This window comes from Lontra canadensis, unplaced genomic scaffold (assembly GCF_010015895.1).
Source record: "Lontra canadensis isolate GAN:19392208 unplaced genomic scaffold, GSC_riverotter_1.0 scaffold146, whole genome shotgun sequence".
Lineage (NCBI taxonomy): Eukaryota > Metazoa > Chordata > Mammalia > Carnivora > Mustelidae > Lontra > Lontra canadensis.
Window position 1 is genome coordinate 1,933,682 of NW_022631140.1, and position 22,363 is coordinate 1,956,044.

The following is a 22,363-nucleotide window of genomic DNA, read 5'->3' on the forward strand; positions in this document are numbered from 1 at the left end:
ATGCACGGGGAGGCCCACGTGTGCGCTTCCATCCCACATGGCGGTGCTCCTGAAGAGGTTGCTGCAATCGGCGAGGCACCCTGCGGCCTCGGGCCGGCCCATGGGACGGCGCGATGCCAGCCTGGGCACTGATCCCGGGGGTGTGGTGCGAGTGCGGTTCGCCCCCAGTCCCACAGGTAACCTTGGCGGACGTGACGCTGCAGGTCGATGTCCACCGTCCCGTGCCCGCCCCCTGAATGTTCCCGGACGAATCCCTTCCGGTGGAGTCTGACGGGGGCGGCGGGGGGGGCGGGTGCAGCGAGACCCCATTTTACAGAGGCAGAAGCAGGTCCACGAACGGAAATTATTCACATAGCCAGGAAGTTCTTTGTGTACTATCTCTTTAGGTCTCTCCTTCGTGTATTCAGTAAATGTGTATCGAATACAGAATACAGACCGTGTACTAGGTACTGTTCTAGGCGTTGGCATACAGTGGGCACGCACGGCTCCTGTTCTCAAGAAGCCTACACTGTAGTGGCCGCGACAAACAACGTGTAAAAGTAACTACCTTTAGGCAATCACATGTGCCATGTGAGAAATGAAGCAGGGTGGGGACCCGACGGTTAGGTAGGAAGCTCAGAAAGGCCTTGTTGAGGACGTAGCATTTGAGCTGAGAACCAAAAGACAAGGTGGCCACCCGGAAGCCTGTAGGAGGAAAGAGGAAGTTGCAGGTGCAAGGCCCTGTGGGTTAGTGGTGTTGGTGCTCAGCAAGCCAGAGAGTGAGGCAGGAGGCTCATTGTTTACCCTAGGGGAGATCTTGTTAGGGCCTCCCCGCTAGTTCCCCTGGTTTTTTTCTCAGGGAGTCCGCCACCTGCCCTCTGAACACGGAGCGTGCCTCTCATTCTGGACCTTAGGGTCCGCATGTAAGGCTTCCTGTGTGACAAGATCCCAACGACACAGAGTAACAGAATCTTTCACTGCAGGCAGTCGGGTGCAGAGGGGGCTTCTCAAATCATTGTGACAGGACTGGTTCTTAATTCCCAAATGATTATGGATCAGTATTTTAATAGAACCAATATAAATGAGTAAGAGGGGAAATATTAAAACCATACAAAATGTGAGCCTATTTTTATTAGATTCGCCGATACAAAGTTACTCTGTCAGATTGCTATTAAGTTTGTAAACGTTTGTTCTCTATTTCTATTTGTGGTTGTGAACTGGCAACAGTTTGCCGACCAGCACTGGTCTGCACTTTCTTTGCAGAGCACTCATAGTAGTTGAGTGCCAAAGCCTGAGATTGTTGGGTCCAGATTGCTGGTTTTGCCACTTCTCAGCTGTGTGACATGGGCAAATTACATAACCTTTCTGAGCTTCTGAGCTTTACCCTCTGTCAAACACGGCTAGTGATGATACCTGCCTCATGGCTTTGTGTTAATGCAGCTGAGGCACTTCGCAAGGACTGGTACTCCTAGAGCTTAATAAACAATATTCTCTATTATAGTTCTCATTTTCCTTGCTGATTTGCATACAGAAAAGGCTGTTGACTACAGACAGATAAAAGAATTATCAAGCAACTGAGATCACTAATTGCTAAAATTAATGGAAAGCTATACTTCGATCAACATTTAGGTCTCCCAACAACTGTGTAAAGGAGGTTTCCATTTTTTGTTTTTAATCTCTAACAGATGAGACTAAGCTCAGATCAGTGAAGTAGAGTGCCCAAGGGATAGCAACCAATAAATGGATGCAGAATTTAAATCCACGTTTATTTGATTTAAGAGATCTTTCTTTCAATTACCGAACCCCCATCTTCCATCTTGGGGACCACTGATTTTGTGGTAGCTTTGCGATAACTAGCAGAAAGTCACACATAATCAGTGTTGAATGGGAGTTTACCTGACTACAGAAAAGCCTTTCGTGTCCTGTGCTGCATCCTGTTCCTGTAAATGCAGAGAAGCTCATCGTGAAGACAGGGCTGTAGCCTGGACAAGAGAAGACAGGATAAGGGGAAATGGCAAAATGCTTAATGTGAATCTTTCAGTCAGGAATGATGGAAAGGTAAAATCTTAGGAGTTTGAACTCAGGTGAAGAGTAATACGGTAGAATCAACTATTACTTTTGCTTAGCAAACTTCAGATGAAAATCAGAGTATATGCAAAACGTAATTGTATGATATCTTCAGTTTTTAATTAATTTTTTTTTTACCCAAGCACATTGTTGAATTTGCACACATTAAGTGCGCATGTGATATGGTTTCCGTGGATAATCCTCTGCTTGTCCTCATTTGTGTAAAACTTGGCCTTGAAGCAAATCTCAAAATAGAACAGTGGGTACAGCTGGGGAGAGTGGGAGTCTTTACAACATCACAGGCTGTAAGACATGTCTGCTACTTCCAGGATGAGGGGCTAAGCGAGTGGACCACTCCTGTCCTCTGTGGCCATCTGACTCAGTCCTGGTTAGAAAGATGGGATGGGGTAGCTGTTTTTTGAGCTTTGATACTCCCTGGGACATCCTGTTACAAGCGGGGCTTGCTTGTCAGTTCATCTTCCCTGTCTTGTCTGAGCTGTTCTCTTCTTTTCCCAGGTTTTTTGCACCTGGGCGGCCTCCGCACTGCCTTGTACAACTATATCTTTGCCAAGAAGCACCAGGGGAGTTTCATCCTTAGGCTGGAGGACACGGATCAGACCCGCCTTGTGCCTGGGGCAGCGGAGAATATTGAGGACATGCTGGAGTGGGCAGGTGAGGCAGGCTGGGGAAGGACCCTCCTCCAAAGGGGAAGAGGGAGCAGGGAAAGGAGCCTGTAGGTCTTCTCATGGGGCCCAAGATGGAGATTGAGGACTTCCTGGAGAGATAGGTACATTTGTGCTGCCTCGGGTGGCATGTGCCTACCTAAAACATGCTGAAGCTCCCTGAGGAAAAGCTCCGAGGCTGTTCTGAGGTTCCTGTTCTTAACTCAGGATTTCAGGTCCTGCTGGGAGCCGACAGGAAACACAGGCCAAGCATAAGATGGAGCTGGGGAGGCGAGGCCTGTAGTGAGCAGGAGAAAGCTCCCGCCTCCTGTTCCTGTGTGGGAATGCTGGCCTAGTTTGTTCAATCTTCTCACTTCCCAGAGGAGCCAGAAAACTAGGTTTTTATTACTTTTTTTTAATGAATACTTAGCATTGTTAAACTTGAGCCCAGATTTTTTTTTTTTTTTTTTAAACCACATTGTGTGAGCCAAACAAAATGTGTGCAGCCTCTAAAATCAGTCTTAGGGGACATTTAATCCAGAGGCCTCCTAGACACCAGGAGGACAAGGAGGAGTGTATGTTCCCTGGGTCAATAGTCGTCTGTCTGTCAGGGCAGGTATAACCAGTTAAGCTCCACAAGGAAAAATACCAAGACTTTTATGAGATGTGTATCTTATTCTCAGGTAAACTATTAACGAGACTTTGGGTTCTCAAAGGGCAGTCACCAATTTCTTTTGTACCTTCTGTTATAGAATGTTATAGTAGATGCTTAATAAGGATTAGTTGAATAGGAGCATCTGGGTGGCTCAGATGGGTAGGCATCTGCTTCCAGCTCAGGTCCTGATCCTGGGGCCTGGGGATTGAGCCCCATGTCAGGCTCCCAGCTCACCGGGGCGTCTGCTTCTCCCTCTCCCTCTGCCTCCCTCCCCTGCTTATGCTTTCTCTCTCTCAAATGAATAAATAACATTTAAAAAAAAAAAAACCAATTACTTGAATAAAGGAATTCATTCACGAAGATCACTTACTATAATGAGGGTCCTGTTCCAGCACTGAACAGAGACCAGTGCCCAGTAAATAGGGGAGGACAGATGAACAGATTAATTTCTCCTCACCGCAACATTAAGTGTTGATGACTGCTGTGGAGACAAGGGTAACAGGTTGGGGAACTGGCAGTGAAGGATGCTGTCTCAGTCAGGGTGGTCTTCTCGGAGGAGACGACCTGAAAGCACGAGATTGCACAGTGAAGGGCCAGCCCTGTGGTTACCTGGCGAAGACTGTTCAAAACAGAGGGCAGAGCAGATAGGAAGGCCCTGCTGCAGAAAAGTGTAGGGTGTGTTAGAGGAGCGGCGAAGACGCCCGTGTGGCCCAAGCACAGTGAGAGGAGCAGAGGGACTGCGGATGTGAAGACGTGTTGGCCAGAGCCAAACCAAGTAGCACCAGGCAGACCAGGATGAAAACTTGGATTTCAGGGTGTGCCTGCTACCCGTCAGGCGCTGTACTAGACACAAGCGGTACAGTGATGAACAGGTCCCGCCCTCTGAGCCCCTGGTGTGGCACAGTTCCGTGAGCATGGCCTGCAGCGCCTCAGCAGAGCTCCCCACACCACCCCCTAGCCTTGTGGTGAGGCAGAGGGAGTGGCTGATTTCTATAGTTTCCTGCTTCAGGAGTCACCCTGTGTTTTTTGTTTTTTGGTTTGTTTTTGTTTTTGTTTTTTTGTGGGGTTTTTAAATTATTGTTACTATTTTGTAATTGACATATAATTCACCTGATAGGAAATTCACCATTTCAACGTGTACAAATCAGTGGTTTTTTAGTGTATTCACTATGGTATGCCCCCCATCACCAGTACCCAATTTCAGAACATTTCCATCCTTCCAAAACAAAATCCTGTCCTATGAGCAGTCACTCCCTATTCCTGCTTCCTTTCAACCCCTGGCAGTCGCTAATCTATTTTCTGTCTGTGCAGTTTGCCTATTGTGGACATCTCAGGTAAATGAAACCGGATAATACATACTTTTAGTGACTGGCTTTTCCTTAGCAGAGGGGGTTCGGTGCTGTAGCACATGTCGCTACTTCATTCCTCTTTGTGACCAAATAATATTCATTGTATGAAAATACCACCTTCTGTTCGTCATTGGTTGGGCATTTGGATTATTTCCACTTTTTTGACTTTTTTTTTTTAAAGATTTATTTTAGAGAGAGCAAGGAGAGAGGCAGAGGGAGAAAGAGAATCTCAAGCAGGTTCCCTGCTGAGCACAGAGCCCAACTCGGGGTTCAGTCTCATGACCCTGAAATCATGACCTGAGCTGAAATCGAGAGTCGGACGTGTCACTGAGCCACTTGGGCGCCCCACTTTTTAGAGTCCAATGAATGGAATTGCTGTGAACGTTTACATACTAGTTTTTAACCTGAACATACATTTTCATTTCCCCTAGTGGAACCACTCTTAAGCTCTGGGGCGTTCCAAGTGCTGAACATGTTATGGTTAGGCCACAAAGGGGCTCCCACATCTTCAGGATCCCTCCACACAGCTTCTCAGATGCAGAACCAGGGGTCCAGCCAGGGCTTGCCGGGTTGTGCCCCAACCCACGCTTCCTTCTCCTGAGGACTGTTCCAGGCCTGGGCTGCTCTCCTGCGCCCCGGGGACCGATGGATGGAAAGGAAGCGCAGTCAGGAGCATGGACTGCAGAGGTGCCTCCGTGATTGCTCATCTGTCGGGCCCCACGACCTTGAGCCCTTAGCCTCTTTTATCTCTCAGCTTATCTGTACCAGGAAAATCACAATAGTAATGACCTTGAGGATTGCCCTGAGGATCACAAGCTTTCCTGTATGCCTGCAGCACATCAGACGGTGCCCAGGAGGCAGTGCTGCAAGCATCTTCATTATTAGTATTTGTTTTTTAAAGCTTTTTATTTATTTATTCGACAGAGAGAGACAGCAAGAGAGGGAACACAAGCAGGGAGAGTGGGAAAGGGAAAAGCAGGCTTCCCGCCGAGCAGGGAGCCCAATGTGGGGCTCGATCCCAGGACCCTGGGATCATGACTGAGCCGAAGGCAGACGCTTAATGACTGAACCACCCTGGTGCCCCCATTATTAGTATATGGTGATCATGGTCTCTTGCTGTGTCACAGGCATCCCGCCTGATGAGAGTCCCCGCCGGGGAGGTCCTGCTGGGCCCTACCAGCAGTCCCAGCGTCTCGAGCTCTACGCCCAGGCCACAGAAGCGCTGCTGGAGTCTGGCGCCGCTTACCCCTGCTTCTGTTCACCGCAGCGGCTGGAGCTCCTGAAGAAGGAGGCCCTAAGGAACCACCAGACGCCCCGGTGAGAGTCCTGGCCTCTCAAGGTTGCTTCCCCAAAGTTGTGTATGTACCTGGGCTGTTGCTGCATAACAGATCGCCCCCAGACTGTGGTCACTGCATGGCCTATGTGGGTCAAGGGCCTGGGCTCAGCCTAGCCAGCTCCCTCGGCTCAGGGTCTCTTGCAAAGCTCCAGTCAAGGTTCTGGCCAGGTTTGCGGTTTTCTCCACGCTTGGCTTGTGGAGGATCTGCTTCTTTTTCTCTCGTGAGGCTGTTGGCAGACCTCGGGCTGCGCTGGTTGTTGCCAGGAGATGGCAGCTCCTTGCCATGTGGGCCTGTGCACAGGGCAGCTCCCGGCACAGCAGCTGACCTCTCTTTGAGTGAGTCAGACAGAAAGCAAAAGAAAGCAAGCAAGACAGAAGCCAGAGTCTTTTTGTAACCAAATCGAGGAAGTGACATCTCATCACTTCTGCTGCATTCTGTTCGTAAGAAGGCAGCCATAGGTCCAGCCTGCACTCCAGAGAAGAGGGGATGCCACGGGGGCAGAAATCCTGGAGAAGGGGCTCACGGAGGCTGTTGGCAGAGCTGCCTGCCACATTAGCTCTCGGGCAATACTAATGTGTCATTGCAATTATTGGTTGTTCTGAGGAAGTAAAATGTTTTCAGGTCCAGAGAGATAACAGATGCAGAGATCTTTCCGAACCCTGACTCTGGCCACTTAGTTGCCCTTGCCATAGACAAATGGCTATTAGAAGTTTCTTAAGTCTCCTCCAGAGACGCTCCACGTAGACCCTGAGAAAAGACCCGTTCCAATGCAGCATACAATATGCAGACTGGGCAACTTAACCGTTCCCACTTACCATCTCGAGGAGACCCAGTCTGTACTGGCCCATAGACTTTTTCTTAGGCTTGGGCAATATTCCGCTGTACAGAGGTACCTGCCCTTAACCAGTTTCTTACTAGGGAATCTTTCTGCTATTTTTAATCTGTAGTTCTAACAGAAGAGCTGGGGTGGATCATGGGGACATACATCGTTGTGTGCACATGCAGAGCATTTGTTGGAGACCTTCCCAAATGCGGAACTCCAGGGCCAGTTTGGAGCTTTGATAGACACTGGCCCTGTGGCCCTTGACCACCTTGCTTCCTATCAGCAGTGGCTGCAGGACACCTGAGTTCTAGTCATTTATTTATTTATTTGGTTGGTTGGTTTTAAATAATTTTATTTTTGTTTATTTTTTTATTATTTTTGTTTGCGAGAGAGAGTGCATGGGCATGTGCATACAGGGAGGGTGGGTGGATGGGCAGAGAGAGAGAGAGAGAGAAACCCAAGCAGACTGCACGCTGATCATGGAGCCCAATATGGGGCTTTATCTAGTGCCCCTGAGACCAAGACCTGAGCTAAAATCGAGAATCAGATGCTTGACTGGCCGAGCCACCCAGGCACCCCTATTTTTAAAGAATTTTAAAAACTTTTTTTAAGTTTATTTAAATAATTTCTATATCCAGTGTGGGGCTTAAACTCACAGCCCCCAGATCAGGAGACATACATTCTCCTGACTGAGCCAAGGCTCCGCATGCCCTGTGGGGCTTGAAGTCACGAACTTGATATCAAGAGTCGCACTCTCTACGCACTGAGCCAGCCAGGTACAGCTCTGAGTTCTAGTTTAAATGAACCATTTGGACAAGGGCTGGGTGTATGTACAAGGTCAAGACATTCATTGCAGCCTTGCTCTTTTTTTTTTTTTTTTAAGATTTTATTTATTTATTTGACAGACAGAGATCACAGGTAGGCAGAGAAGCAGGCAGAGAGGAGAAGGAGAGGGAAGCAGGCTCCCTGCTGAGCAAAGAGCCTGATGTGGGGCTCAATCCCAGAACCCTGGGATCATGACCTGAGCCGAAGGCAGAGGCTTTAACCCACTAAGCCACCCACGTGCCCCTCATTGCAGCATTGGTCTTTTATTATAAACAGCCTACTTGTCCGTTGGCAGAAGGTTCTCTTTTAAAATCATCGTCAAGTTCTGTCATGGAATTCATGCAGCCATTTACTGATTGAACACTTAGCTCTGTGTTAAGGAGGATGTTTTCAAGCTTTACGTTTTCTATCAGGATGCTTTGGGGAGTAAGTAATGGAATGCCCTGTGGAAAAGGGACAAACCAGGGGCACCAGGCTGGCTTGGTTGGTGGAGCACTCGACTCTTGATCTCAGGGTCATGAGTTTAAGCCCCATCCCGGGGGTAGAGTTTACTTAAAAAAATAAAGAAAAAAAAAAGAGACAAGCCAGAGTTTCTCATACTTTAACATGCAGACAGCTCACCTGGGGATCTAGTCAACACACAGACTCAGATCCACCAGGTCTGGGGTGGGGCCTGGAATGCTGCATTTCGGACATGCTCTCTAGTGGGGCTGCTTCTGGGGGTCCACAGACCATACTTGGAGTAACCAGGGCATAACCGACAGACACTTACCACTTACTTTGCAGAAATCTGGAGGTGAGGCAACAGCTCTTTTCTGCCCATGGGTCCTATCCCTGTGCTTTAATAAGACCACCTTTTTGCACCCCAAAAAAGAAAAAATGTCTGGAGGTGAGAGACTCAAGGATAAAACCAGCCGCTTCAAGACATCAGAGCTGTATTTTGGCTCCTCCCCTCCTCCCCTGCCCCACCCCTGATCTGTTGTACGGGGCTGCAGTGGCCCCAAGCATCTCTCCTCATAGGACAACAACTAAAGAGCACAGAAGCGGAAGGCAGGGAATAACAAAGGGGATTGTCCTCTTGTGGCTTTCACTCTTACCTGGAGAGAAAATCTTCCCGAGGACCCTAACCTCCCCTGCCCCCAAGCAGATTTTACCTGAGTCTCAGTGAGTATAGTGGTCTTGCCTGGCCCAGCGGCTGGCATGGGGGAAATAGATTACACGATCGGCTACACCAGCAATGATTCTACCCCTGGGACTCGGCATTTCACCATTTCCTCGCTAACAAAGAAGAGGGACAGGTTGGCAGGTAGGCATAAGTGTCTGCCATGCTGTTATCTCACTCGGTTTTCCGACATAGCCCTCTTCTTATGCCTGTTCAAGACTGGAAAAAAGGCTAGAGAAGTAAACGACTTGCCAACCTTATCTAACTATCAGAGATGAAGACAGAACTCACCTGTGTCTTTGGTACCCCTAGCTACTGTGCTGCTCTGCTTCCTGACAGGTATGACAACAGGTGCCGGAACCTGAGCCAGGGGCAGGTGGCCCAGAAGCTAGCCCAAGGCCCCAGACCTGCGATCCGCTTCCGCCTGGAGGGGGAAGCGCCAGCCTTCCAGGACCTGGTGTATGGCTGGAATCGGCATGAGGTGGCACATGTGGAGGGGGACCCAGTCATCCTGAAAAGCGATGGCTTCCCCACGTATCACCTGGCCTGCGTGGTGGACGACCATCACATGGGCATCAGCCACGTGCTGCGTGGGTCCGAGTGGCTGGTCTCCACCTCCAAGCATCTGCTTCTCTACCAGGCCCTGGGCTGGCAGCCTCCTCGCTTTGCCCACCTGCCCCTGCTGCTCAACAGGGATGGCAGCAAGCTGTCCAAGAGGCAGGGGGACATTTTCCTGGAGCATTTTGCGGCTGCCAACTTCCTGCCAGATGCCTTGCTTGATATCATCACCAACTGTGGCTCGGGGTTTGCAGGTACCCACCCCTGGGAGGTCCCAGTATCAAGGAACTGGGGCTTTGGTTCAGGCCTGCCTGGTCCTCAGCCCCGGCTGTGCCACCTGCAGCCTGCCCAAGTTCATTCTTGTGTTTATTGAGCCAGAAATTGTGTTAAGTGCTGGGGCTACAATAGTGAGCAAGATAGATGTAATCCCTGCTCTTAAGGAGCTATGGTCTCTGAGCCTCGTCTGCTTCATCTATAAAATGGGGATAAGTGACTCCCTCATAGGGTTAGGATGCACTGAGTTCATGAGTACGAGACAGCCAGCCACGCAGTAAGGACGAAAATTACAGGTCTTCCCCCCCCCTTTTTTTAAGATTTTATTTATTTATTAGAGAGCATGAGCCAGGAGGAGGGGGAGAGGGAGAGGGAAAAGCAGACTCCCCACTGAGAAGAGCCCAAGGCAGGGCTCAATCCCAGGACCCTGGGATCATGACCTGAGCCGAAGGCAGCCGCTCAACCAACTGAGCCACCCAGGCCCCCCAAAAATTACAGATCTTATAATGATGACAATTATATTACTACCACCGTGGCAAGTATAAGTTCCAACAGTATTACGAAGCTTACTATGACCCTAGTTTACTCCAGCTGAGCCTCTATTTGGCCCAAGACTTAGAACCCAAAGGTTAAAGAAGCAGAAGATTAGGATGACCTCTTTGTGGAAGGGATTTCTGAAGATGTGGCAGTGGTAGTCTGCTTACTGTTCATTCTGCTGTTACCTGGTTTGCTCCTTGAAATATCCTTGGGAGGTATTTATTATCACTGCTATTTCTAAGAGGATTGAGCGGCTCAGAGAGGTTTACTAAAGTCACAGAGCCTGTAAGGGACATGGCAGAGGCCCCCTTGAGGCCCGGGCCTGACCAAGCTGCCCACCGACTGTATGGGGTGGGGCTGCTGCTCGGGAGGAGGGGCTCCCAGCAAAGTAGTTCTCAACCCTGCCTGTGCTTGGGAGTCTCCCGGGAGGCCTATAAAGTGCACTGATCCTCAGACTGCATCCCAGACCAGCGGAATCACAGTCTCCAGGCACTGTTGTTCCTGCGGCTCGAATCTCTGGGGGCAGTGAGGGTCATTTAGCCTGATTGTTTTCAAACTTGTTTCTTTCTGAGTGACAGAATCCTTTCTGCAAATGAGAGCTCATTCGAGCGCTTGATCTAGAAAAGAGCTAGAAGTTAAATCCCTTCGGTTGGAATGCAGTGGGGAGCCCGGAAGGTGCTCACCCAACCTGCCTTGTGACTGAAAGGAGAGGCAGGGGGCTGAGGCTGGGCATGTCTGCTTGCAGAGAACCAGATGGGCAGGACCTTGCCGGAGTTGATAACACAGTTTGACCTGACCCGAGTCACCTGCCACTCAGCCCTGTTGGACCTGGAGAAGCTTCCAGAATTCAACAGGTAAGTGGAACCTGTGGTGGGGGGCGACTGGTAGAAAAGGGCTTTCTCACTGATGATGGGTTCCCGGGGCAGAGGGTCTAGCAAGCTTTGGAGTCACGTGGACCTGATTTGACTGTGGGCTCAGGTGTCTAACATTCTGTGACCTGACACAGAGTTTGTAAGTCACCTAACCTCCCTCTCTTTCCTCTTCTCGAACATGGGGCTGATAACAGGACCCACCTTGTGCAATTGTCTTAAGAGTTCAGTTAAATTAAATGTTGCGTCAAAGTACTTGCACAGCCTCTGGCACATAGAAAGTGTTCAGTAAATGGTAGGTGCTATTTTTGTCATTACTATTGTCCCACCCATCCCGGGCCTGGATTCTGTTAACCACGGCCTGGACAAGGGGGATCTTCATCTTGGAATCACCCCCCACCTCCCTCAGCCAGCAGTGAATGAGCACTGTCTCACGGCACCTGTTGTACATTTCACGTAGTTCTTCACTCAAACTTCTAAACCCAGTTACGGTTCAGATCACTGTTGACATATCCATCTAAGGGCCTCAGTGGTAAAGCCAGCGGACAGAGGTGTACTTAAGGGACAAGGGACGTGTCCGTCTCCTGAGCACTGGTTTGGGGACAGGCTTCTCAGTGCTTTACTTGCGTGAGCCCAGAGAATTCACATTGACTGCAGGTGTTTTAAGGATATTACTTCATTTATTTCTACCATTGGGCTTCTAAGGTCGGTTGCCTGACTCAGCTCTATTTTGTAGATGCGGAAACTGAGACCTAAGGCAGACCCATGACTAGCCCAAGTTCACACAGTAAACAGCAGGCATCTCTCGAGTGGGGCATTCAGGAGCGAATGTAACTTGTACGCTACCTGATTATAGGGGAAGCAGTATCTCGGGGAAATGGAGACAGGATGGGGGAGATAGCTGGTGACCCATTCTAGTCCCCCCGGAGCATGAGGGCATCCAGAGGAAGGTAGAGGTGGGTTTTGCTCAGTATGAATCAGGGAGGAGATGCAGTGTTGGAACCGATGGCTGGGGGTCTAATGCAGGAAAGCTGTCACATTTAGATGTTTCTAGTATCAAGCCACTGCTGTGATTATGTCAGTGCTAGTAGTAAAGGCAGTAATAGCTGTCACAGCAGTCCTAGAGGTGCGGTGGGAGTAGTAACAGTAAAGACCATCTGTTTAGCACTTCTGCCTCCCGGGCCCTGGACCGGATGCGTGTTATCTCAAGCTTGGCCACTAGGGTCCCTTGATTGCTTGCTTTCTACTGTCTCATCTTGCTGCTAAGGCAGTCTTAGGAACAGTTTCAGCATGTGGTATTAATTCCTTTTTTAGAAAATCGTTTTGTTTTTCGGAGAGTTGTGTGCTCTAGATAGCTTCCCAGAGGGTCTTCTCCTTCCACCACTGACATGCGGGAGCCTCTGTTCCGACTCCCTGCCCACCTCCAGTGGCCTTGCGCTCTGTGCTTTACAGATGGTCCCTCATTTAATCTGCACAGTGCCCTGTGATGGAGGCCCCCAACCCCACATCACCCCCACGTGATTGGCAAGTATCCTGAGGCTCTGAGCGTGCGTGTAACTTGCTGCAGACATCTCACAGGGCTGGTCTGATCCATAGGCCTGTCCGGTTCCAGAGCCCAGGAGGTACCCACCGCTGCTGCCAGCCTTCCACGCCAGGGACCAGGGCGAAGTGCCTGCAGATTGGTCCTCAGGTCCTTCTGACATTGCTGGGGGCAGGGTGAGGGCAGCCTAGGGAGGGGACTGAGGACTCACAGTGCCTGCTTGGAGGCTTTGCTGCTTCCAGAGAGGGAACAAGGCAGGAGAATTCTGGAAAGGAGAACATTCGAACTGATAAGAAAACCTGAACTTTTTAACTCTGAGCCCTGGATTGAAGCAGATCTGTCCTCCAAACTGTCCCCTGGCTTTGAATCCTCCAAATCCGTATTCTTGACCTCTGCCTTTTTGTGCCAGAGCCTCCTGCTTAGAGCTGTGCCAGGAGGCAACACCGGCAGAGTCTGTCTTGTAAATTCAGGTGTCTGTAGAGGCCAGGCTGGCAGCACAGGGGAGGGTGGCCACCTGGAGAGGCCCTGGGGAGCAGAGGGCTGGGCAGACTGGAGTGTTCTGTGTCTGTGAGCCGGGCCTTCTCCACTCCATGCTGGCCACTGAAGCATGAGGAAGGCATGCCCTTTGCAGCCAGATCTTCAAATTTCCTGAGAGAGGCCAGAAATCTCTATTTTTATGTGATCTCTTCCTAGTTTAAAATGTTAGCTCCTATTTTAGAAACAATGAAAACAGGATATCTCTCTGGGTTGCTTGGGACTCTCAGGCTGCTGCAGACCTTGGCCAGATCCCGTTCCTGTATATTGTTTCCAGGGTGTGGGAGGGGCAGCTCACATAATGTGTCATCCTTCCACCCCCACCAGCTCCCCTGCAGGAAGAGGGTTTGGGGCTGGTGATGCCAGAGTCAGGACAGTCCCTTGGCCTCTCTTACAGGCTGCATCTCTGTCGGCTGGTGAGCAGCGAGACCCAGAGGCACCAGCTGGTGGGGAAGCTGCAGGCCCTGGTGGAGGAGACGTTCGGGAACCAGATTCAAGACAGGGAGGTCCTGGCCCCAGCCTACGTGGAAAGGATCATCCTGCTGAGACAGGTGTGGCATTGGGGAGTCCCAGGAGATTGAGGGAGTGACTGGTGCCCCTGTCACTGCCTGTCCTGGTGCATTGGAGCCCTGTCCACAGCGCTCCCAGTGACTGCCTCTTACCCCCCACCCAGGGTCACATTTGCCGCCTGCAGGATCTGGTCTCGCCAGCACACTCCTACCTGTGGACTCGCCCTGCAGTGGGCCGAGCACAGCTGGGCCCCCTCTCAGAGAAGGTGGATGTGATTGCCAAGCGTGTGCTAGGGTGAGTTCCTACAGGCCAAGCCCAAGGCTCCGCACCCGACTTTCCTCTCCCTCCCAGGACCCTCCTTCTTCCAGAGCTGACTGTGAGGTACCCACACCAGCCACCATAGCTGCCAAGAGGGTCTGGACAGAGCTGACTGGCTCTGTTTGGAAGAGAGGCTTCCCCAGAGGACCCCAGACCCTCCCCGAAAGGGGTGGCATGTTTGGGCTTTGGGGTTGGGTTCCTGTGGCTTCCCTCCCAGTACCGCCACTTACCCGGTTATTCTCCTGCCCACGTGGCATCGCTGTGGCCAATTTACCACACCTCTTTGAGCTCCCACTTCCTCGTCTCCAAGGTAGAGATAACACTATAATCCTTACCGTGATAGGAACAGAAGTACAACCAAAGCTGGCTTAAGCCCAGCCTCATGCAGGAGCCAAAAATGTGTCATCAAGACCTCCTTTTTCTCTCTGTCCCTTTGACCTTCTGTTCCACACTTCTCCATGCTGGCTCCTTCCTCTGCAGGGAGTCTGTGCTGGGTGGGTGGAGGGTGGGACTGTCTACCAGACAACACTTACCCATGTGGAAGTGGCCATCCAAGGCTGAAGAGCTTTTCCCATGTCTCAAGGATCTTGCTGTCCCTAGATTTCACTCTGGTCTACGTGGTACATGGTGGCTCACAGATCATCCACAATTCAGCCAGAACAAGAAGGAAGAAAAGGGAAGGACAGGACACTCCTTCCCCTTCCAGACCTGACTTAAGGGTTACACGTTCATTTCTGCCTGTATCCCGCTGACTAGAACGCCTGTCTTGGCGGCCATAGCAAGCCACAGGGGAGTTTGGAAAATGTCAATTTTTTTTAACTTGGCAGCCATGAGGCTGGCAAAAAATTTTCTCTCTGCCTATGAAAAGGAGAAAGGCTGGAAGGGAACATTAGTAGCCTCTCGTATCTGCGCCAACACCACAGAGCCTCAGCTGTGTCTTGCAGTGAGCTCCGACGGAGCCTGGTTAGCCTCGTTTTCCTGTCTCTGAACCAGTCATCTAAGCCTGAAGAGCGTAACGTACCAATCAGTGCAGGTTCGCTTATCCTTATCCTGGGTTCTAAATGGACCCCCAGCCAGGGCACATGGGCTGAGAATGGGAGCCAGGCGATTCCCCAAGAAGATTTGGGCTATCAGGAGGAAGGCAGATGGATGGTGGGCAGCAAAACCCACAGTGTCCTCTTTACTTATCTCCTCCCGCCTTAATTGCAGAGATTAAAGTAGGTAATAAGTGTTTTCTTGTGGACATGCCCTCAGTGGGCTGTTTTATACATTCTGTACATTAAGTACATAGATTCATGCGAGGGCCGTGTGTGTGTGTGTGTGTGTGTACACTTAAATTCACAGCAACCTAATGAGGTAGCAGGTTAAAATGTTATCCCCATTTTATAGATGAGAAAATCAAGACACAGAGAGGCTAAGTAACTTGTCTACAATAATAGTAAGTTGGAGGAGCAGGGATTCAAACCCAAACCTTGTAGGCTGGGCCTACAAGGCCTTATGTTTCTCTGCAAAGTGTTTGGAAAGTGCCTGATTCCCGGAAACCTTAAAATATTGTTATAATACACATTTAGAAGTGATAAGAAAATAAACATGCAGCCAAAAATACAGTAACATACAAATGGTACAAGAAGGTCTATAGCAGAAATGTGTTGTTTGTCCTCCTCTAGCCCCCAACAGAAATGCACCACCCTTAGCAGTTTCCTTTGCGTAATGTCAGTATTCAACCATATGGGTATATGACTCCATTCTTAGAAGTTCTTAAATTTTAGATGTAATATTTTGATTAGGAACACATTCAAATCTCTCAAACCTGGGTCTAAAGCCTAGAAAGTATAAAAAAGGTAAATAATTGGGAAACCCATTTTTATCCTTGTTCCCCATCCACCTAGTTCCAGAACCCTCTGTACATAAATCTAAATTTATATAAAGGATCCTTTTTTTTTTTTTAAGAGTTTATTTATTTATTTGACAGAGAGACAAAGAGAGAGCACAAGTAAGCAGAGCGACAGGCACAGGGAGAGAGAGAGAAACAGGCTCTGTGCTAAGCAGGGAGCCTGATGCGGGGCTCGATACCAGGACCCTAGAATTATGACCTGAGCCAAAGGCGGCCGCTTAACCAACTGAGCCACCCAGGCGCCCCAAGGATCCTTCTTTTTTACACAAAAATACAGTAACACTTTGCTGTGTTTCTGGTTTGTTGTCTGTTTCACTTAAGATACTTGTGGATCAGGGGCGCCTGGGTGGCTCAGTGGGTTAAAGCCTCTGCCTTCAGCTCAAGTCATGATCCCAGGGTCCTGGGATTGAGCCCCACATCGGGCTCTCTGCTCAGCGGGGAGCCTGCTTACCCCCTCCTCTCTCTCTGCCTGCCTCCCTGCTTGCTTGTGATCTCTGTCTGTCAAAAAAAAAAAAAAAAAAAAAAGATACTTGTGGTTCTGCTCAGTGCTTAGAGATAATTCTGATTGTTTTCTGCAGCTACACCAATCCCATTATGAAACCACATTACCATGATTTATTTAACTCGTTTCCTACTGATAGACATTTGGACTGCTTCCAGATTTTGCTGTTACAAACAATGCTGCAGTGAATAGCCACGTATAGACATCATTAAGCAGGTTTGCAAGTGTATCTCCAGGATTAATTCCCAAGAGCCATTATTATTAATACTCCTTTAATTTAGGGCATTCCACCATAGGGGCTCTAATTCACCAGGACCATTGCCTTAACTCCCCATCCCTGCCACAGGGTTAGGTTTCAGAGACAGTCTGAGGCTCCCACTCAAGGCAGGAAAACCAATACCCAAGCATTCCAGAGCTGCCAGATTTCTCGACGTCCCTTCTGTGCCCACGCCAAGCTCTGGGCCAGCTCTCACGTCTCCTGAGCTGCCATTGTTGGCCACTTGGGGCCTGTCACTCTTTGACCAGCTCCTTGGCAGCCTGCTTCCCCACAGTGACGTGGAGAAGAATACCTGTTTTTTCCCACATTACGTTTTATGTTTTCTGTATTTTGTCTCCTGGATTTTGGAAGGAACAGTCATCACATGGCCCAGTTAATAATGCGGCAAGAATGGTTACTTTTGCATCCTGTTGGAACTCAGTTGCTCAAATACTAGAGTTAGGGACGGAATCTGTCAGGACGCAGCGGCGGTCTCTTCACGTTCCTGCCGAACACAGCCCTCCGCACAAAGCCCGGCCCTGGAAGGGGGCTCCCTGGACCCCGATGTGCGCAGGCGGCATCACAGTCGGCCTCGTGGATCATCCATGCCGGCAAAGCTCTCCGGCCCCAGCTCCTGTGCAGCATTTCCAGTTTGGAGTCCCCATAGTAGCCAGAGGAAACTGGGACGGTGCCAGCAAACAGACCCACCCCACCCTGTTCCTGTCCTTTGCTCCAGCTCAGAGTTGTTACTAGTGTTCTTTTTTGGCAAGTCCAGTTCTGAGTGCCTGGGGAGTCTCTTGAAACTCGAGCGCACGTGTGAGAGAGGATCTCAGCTGGCCTGCCAGGAAAGCGGAACGCGGTGGCTGGCCTCTTGCATTTTAGGTCTTAAGTGCCTCAACCTGTGTGCAAAGAATGGTTGTAGTAAGAAGGGGGCACCAGGCCGGCTAACACTGAGACCTACGCTCTGGTGGCCCCGGGCAGCGGACTCCATGACCTTCTCCCACTTTGGGAACTGTTTCACCCCGGCCTTCTTCATCACGTCCAAGTGCAGCAGCCTGCCGAGTACCAGGCCGTCTGGAAGCGCATGCCGGCTGGGGTCACCTACCTCTTCGTGTAGCTGCATGAGATGCTGTTCCTGGCCACCGGGGAGGTGGCATCTGTGACTTCACTGGGGAGTTCATAAAGGCCAGTATGGATGTGCAGGTCTGATAGGCCTAAGTCTTAACCGTATCCCAGAATGGAGGCAAGGGGGAGTGCAGGAGCACGGTTGCTGCCCTAAAAATTAAAAAGGAAGGAAGGAAGGAAGGGAAGAAAGAAAAAGGAAGGAAGGGAGAAAACGTTTGTAAGCAAGTTGGTGGCAGTAGTGTTAGGGGAACTGGGGTCTCCTGCTATCTTTCTTCGTGCACTTCTAAGCGATTCACCCCTCCCCTTCATCCCAAGGAGTCTTCCCTCCACTGCATTTCAGGTAATTTCCCAGAGAGCTTCCTTTTTCCATCCTATGTCTAACCTGTTCCTAAGTTCGTTTTTTTTGTTTGTTTGTTTGTTTGTTTGTTTGTTTGAAGATTCTCTTGCAATGTCCCTCAGCTCTTGGATAGAAAAATGTCAGCTACTTAATCTTTTTTTTTTTTTTTAAGATTTTATTTATTTATTTGACAGAGATCACAAGTAGGCAGAGAGGCAGGCGGAGATAGAGGGGGGAAGCAGGCTCCCCGCTGAGCAGAGAGCCCGATGCGGGGCTCGATCCCAGGACCCTGGGATCATGACTTGAGCTGAAGGCAGAGGCTTTAACCCACTGAGCCACCCAGGCGCCCCCAGCTACTTAATCTTTTAATGAAATACAAGATCAAATACTTTGAAGTACTTATTGTCTATTCAGGCAGTGAATGTACTTAGTTCCTGACAAGTTTTAACTTAGCCCCACCAGCGCCCTATGAGGTGCAGCCACTTTACAGATGAGAAAACAGGCATAGAGATCACTTAACATTGAGGTAGAAATTAGTAAATTTCTTATTATGGAGTTTTCCTATATTGTGCTTGGATGATCTGTGAATGTGGTCCCTTGGTTGGTTGTCTTCCTCAGCTTGGATGGGGATGAGGATAGTAGATCTTCCTTTCCTCCCTTCGCCGCCAAGCAGGCGTGAACAGTCCCAGCTGACCGTCAGTCTTCTGAAATTCTCCCTCTCACGTACTTGCCACTGGCCCATGCAGGCCCCCATAGACTGGCTCTTTTCTGGCTTTTTTTTTTTTTAAGTGTATATATTTATTTATTTGCTTGCTTATTTATTTATTACTATTATTACTTTTAAGTAGGCTCTATGCCCAGGGTAGAGCCCAATGTGGCGCTTGAACTCACAACCCCAAGATCAAGACCTGAGTTGAGATCAGGAGTCAGACGTTTAACCAACTGAGCCACCTAAGCGCCCCTATTTATTTTTTTAGTAATCTCTGCACCTAACATGGGGCTTGAACTCACAACCCTGAGATCAAGAGTTGCATGCTCATCCAACTGAGCCAGCCAGGCGCCCCTCTCTTCTAGGCTTTTAGAAGGACCCGATACAAGCTTTACTCAGGACACGCTGAATAGCAAACTGAAGAAGGTATCTGAAGGCCTGGAAGGGACCAAACACAGTACTGTGATGCGGGTCCTCCGAGTGGCCCTCAGTGGACAGCTGGTAAGTGGGCAGATGGGCTGGATGATTTCCTGGAGCCCCTCATACATCCATTCAGCTGACATTCACTGGCTGGCAGTAAGCTCTGATTCAGGGGTACAAAGACAAATGACGCGGGGTCGTTCCCTTCAGTCATTCAGCAGATAGTATTTATGGAGTGCCTACTGTGCGCAAGCACCATGTCGGGTACAGTGGGCACAGCAGTGAATGAACAACACCCACTCCTGGCCTGCATGGAGCTTGCCATTGATGGCCAGGGGTTGGGGGGGACGGGGAGTGGGGGGCGGGGGGTACAAGAGCACAGGCAGAAAGTAAAGACAGTAGAAGGTTAACTGTGCCCCTTGGGGTACAGGCAGCAGCACTGGGGTTCCCTGGGGCAGAGCACTTGCAGACAGAGGCTGGGCATTTGCTCATTTGGCAGCTTAAGGCAATGAGGCAATGTTTTCTCTTTTCATTCTTAGCAAGGACCGCCTGTAGCTGAGATGATGGTGTCCTTGGGAGTGAGGGAAGTGCGGGAGCGACTACAAAAGGTGCTTTCCAGCTAGAGAGAAGATGTGCAGGAGAGTGGAGACGGCCCTAGGAACCTGGGCGGGCCTGGAAGCCGCCTTCAGAGGGAAGCTTGTGAAAGGAACCCCGAGTGGAAACAGTCTCCAAGTGCACACGCTGCTTTTATGGCTTCTTCTCATCTCATATCTGGTTTGGACAGCACATTACATGGCACCGGTTAGGGGCTGGTTCACAGTTGTCTCAGGCTGCCAGACAAGTGGCTTAAACAACAGAAAATGGTTTTCTCACAGTTCTGGAGTCTGGAAGTCCAAGGTCAAGGTGTCAGCAGGTGGGGCTTCCCAGAAGTCTCTCTCCTTGGCTTGCCCACGGCCACCTCTCTGTGTCCTCACGGGGACTCTCTGGGTGTTCACATCTCCTCTTAAAGGGACATGGGTCAAGTTGGAGTGAGGCCCATCCTGATGGCCTAGCTGTAACTTAACCACAACTTTAGGGGTCCTGTCTCCACATCCAATCATGTCCTGAGGTCCTGGGGGTTAGGACGTCAGCATGTGAGTGTTGAGGGGATGCAGGTCAGCCCTTAACAGTGTGGCAGCTTCCTGGACATTGGGTCTCGGTTCTCGGGGCCTATTGGGATGTGGAGCAGGGAAGGGTACCTGGTGCATGCAGGGCTGAACTGGATGGCAGACCCTCTGGGGCGTGTAAGAGGAGAAGTGACCGTCTGCCGAGGGTGAGCACTGCGTTTTATACTGCTCTTTGTCCTTGCACGTGGGGCATCCTGTCTCTCCTTCTCTAAAGGTCATCTCTTTCTCGTCTCAGTTCTCTAGGATTTGTCCTTGGACTGGAGACCTTCACCCTGCCTCTTTCACAGGTTTTTCTTCATGTCCACCTCTTCCTTCTGCCCATCTTTGTAAGTCTTCGTCTACAGGTTTCTGAAATAAGATGTTCTTTTTATTTATTTATTTAAGTAATTTCTATGCCCCAAATGAGACTCAAATTTACAACCCCAAGATCAAGAGTCACATGCTCTTCCAGCTGAGCCAGCCAGGCACCCCTGAAGTAGATGTTCGTACTGCGGTAAATAGAAATGGAAGGAAGATGATGGCTGTGTATAAAGACCGTACTGGAAAAAGAATAAATAAAATAGCAATTTTTTTAAAGATTTTATTTATTTATTTGACAGACAGAGGTCACAAGTAAGCAGAGAGAGAGGAGGAAGCAGGCTCCCTGCTGAGCAGAGAGCCTGATGTGAGACTCGATCCCAGGACCCTGGGATCATGACCTGAGCTGAAGGCAGAGGCTTTAACCCACTGAGCCACCCAGGTGCCCCAAATAACAATTTTTTTTTAAAAAGACCTTACTGGGGCTTCTGTAGAGTTTCCCCATGTGGCAGCCAGCCTCCAAGTGAGAAACATGGTAGTCCATCCCCATTTAGTTTCCACAACTCTGTGAGAGAGGTATTCTTATTTGTGTTATAAGTAGGGAAACTGAGCCTCAGGAGTTAATGAACTGTCCCGAGGTAATAATGTGAGGCAAAACAAGGATTTAAACTCAGATTTATGACAATCCAGGGTCAAGTTCAACTCTTAACTGCAGAGTGACATCAGAGCCTCTGCTTCTACAACACAAAGCACAGTTACAAGAAACTGGCTCATGAGTTGGTAACGCTGCTGCCACTATCTCAGTTGGAGGGAGCTGTATACAAATGGCATGTGTCTTCAGACGGGGGGGGGCGGTTTGCTCAGTATCGTGGGTATGTGTGAAGGGACTCCACACATTAGAAATAACCTCAAGTCCGTCACCCTGTGCTTCTGAGAGCATAGTCAAGTGGTAAAGGCCATGGAGGCCAATTACTAGATCCAAAAGCCAGTTCTACCACCTACTCACCATGTGACTTCTGTACCTCAGTTTCCTCATCTGTAAAATGGGGCTGGTAAGTTTTCCTTTCTCAAAGAGTTGTAAGGACCAAAATAGATGTTATATGGAAAGTTCTTAAAATTGCCTGGCACTTGGGGAGCCTGAGCTCAGTCGTTAAGCATCTTCCTTCAGCTCAGGTCCTGATCCCAGGGTGCTTTGGGCTCTCTGCTCAGCAGGAACCTGCTTCTCTTTCTGCCTGCCTGCCTCTCTGCCTACTTGTGATCTTTCCCTCTGTCAAGTAGATAAATAAAATCTTAAAAAAAAAAAAACAACTGCCTAGCACTTAACCAATGTTAACTATTACCATCATCATCACCACCAGTATTTTCATTCTTAGAAAGGGCGATCTTGTTTGCAAAGCATAGAAACACTCAGACTAACTTAAAAAAAAAAAAATTATTTATTTATTTGAGAGAGAGAAGGAGCAGGGGGAGGGGCAGAGGGAGAGGGAGAAGCAGCACCCCGCTGAGCTAGAAGCCCAACACAGGGCTTGATCCCAGGACCCAGAGATCTGATCTGAGCTGAAGGCAGATGCCACGCAGACTCCCCTCCTGCCAGGCTAACTTGAACTGCAAAAGGAAGAGAGAGTTAGGACTCTCAGAGATCCAAACGGGAGGACTTCC

At 49.6% G+C, this 22,363-nt stretch overlaps 1 protein-coding gene across 2 annotated transcripts; it reads left to right on the forward strand.

The window, feature by feature from the left end:
• The first annotated feature begins 6 nt into the window (after positions 1-6).
• Positions 7-20,374, forward strand: EARS2 (glutamyl-tRNA synthetase 2, mitochondrial). Of its 2 annotated transcripts, none has more exons than XM_032844031.1 (9): positions 7-176; positions 2,563-2,718; positions 5,840-6,029; positions 9,199-9,671; positions 10,973-11,081; positions 13,568-13,721; positions 13,844-13,974; positions 19,187-19,322; positions 19,781-20,374. In XM_032844031.1, the coding sequence occupies exons 1-9, from the start codon at positions 38-40 to the stop codon at positions 19,862-19,864; spliced, it is 1,572 nt and encodes a 523-aa protein (XP_032699922.1). In that variant the 5' UTR covers positions 7-37; the 3' UTR covers positions 19,865-20,374. The 2 variants fall into 2 exon arrangements, with proteins under 2 accessions (XP_032699922.1, XP_032699923.1); XM_032844032.1 differs by lacking the exon at positions 7-176 and adding an exon at positions 1,277-2,037.
• Positions 20,375-22,363: the final 1,989 nt, after the last annotated feature.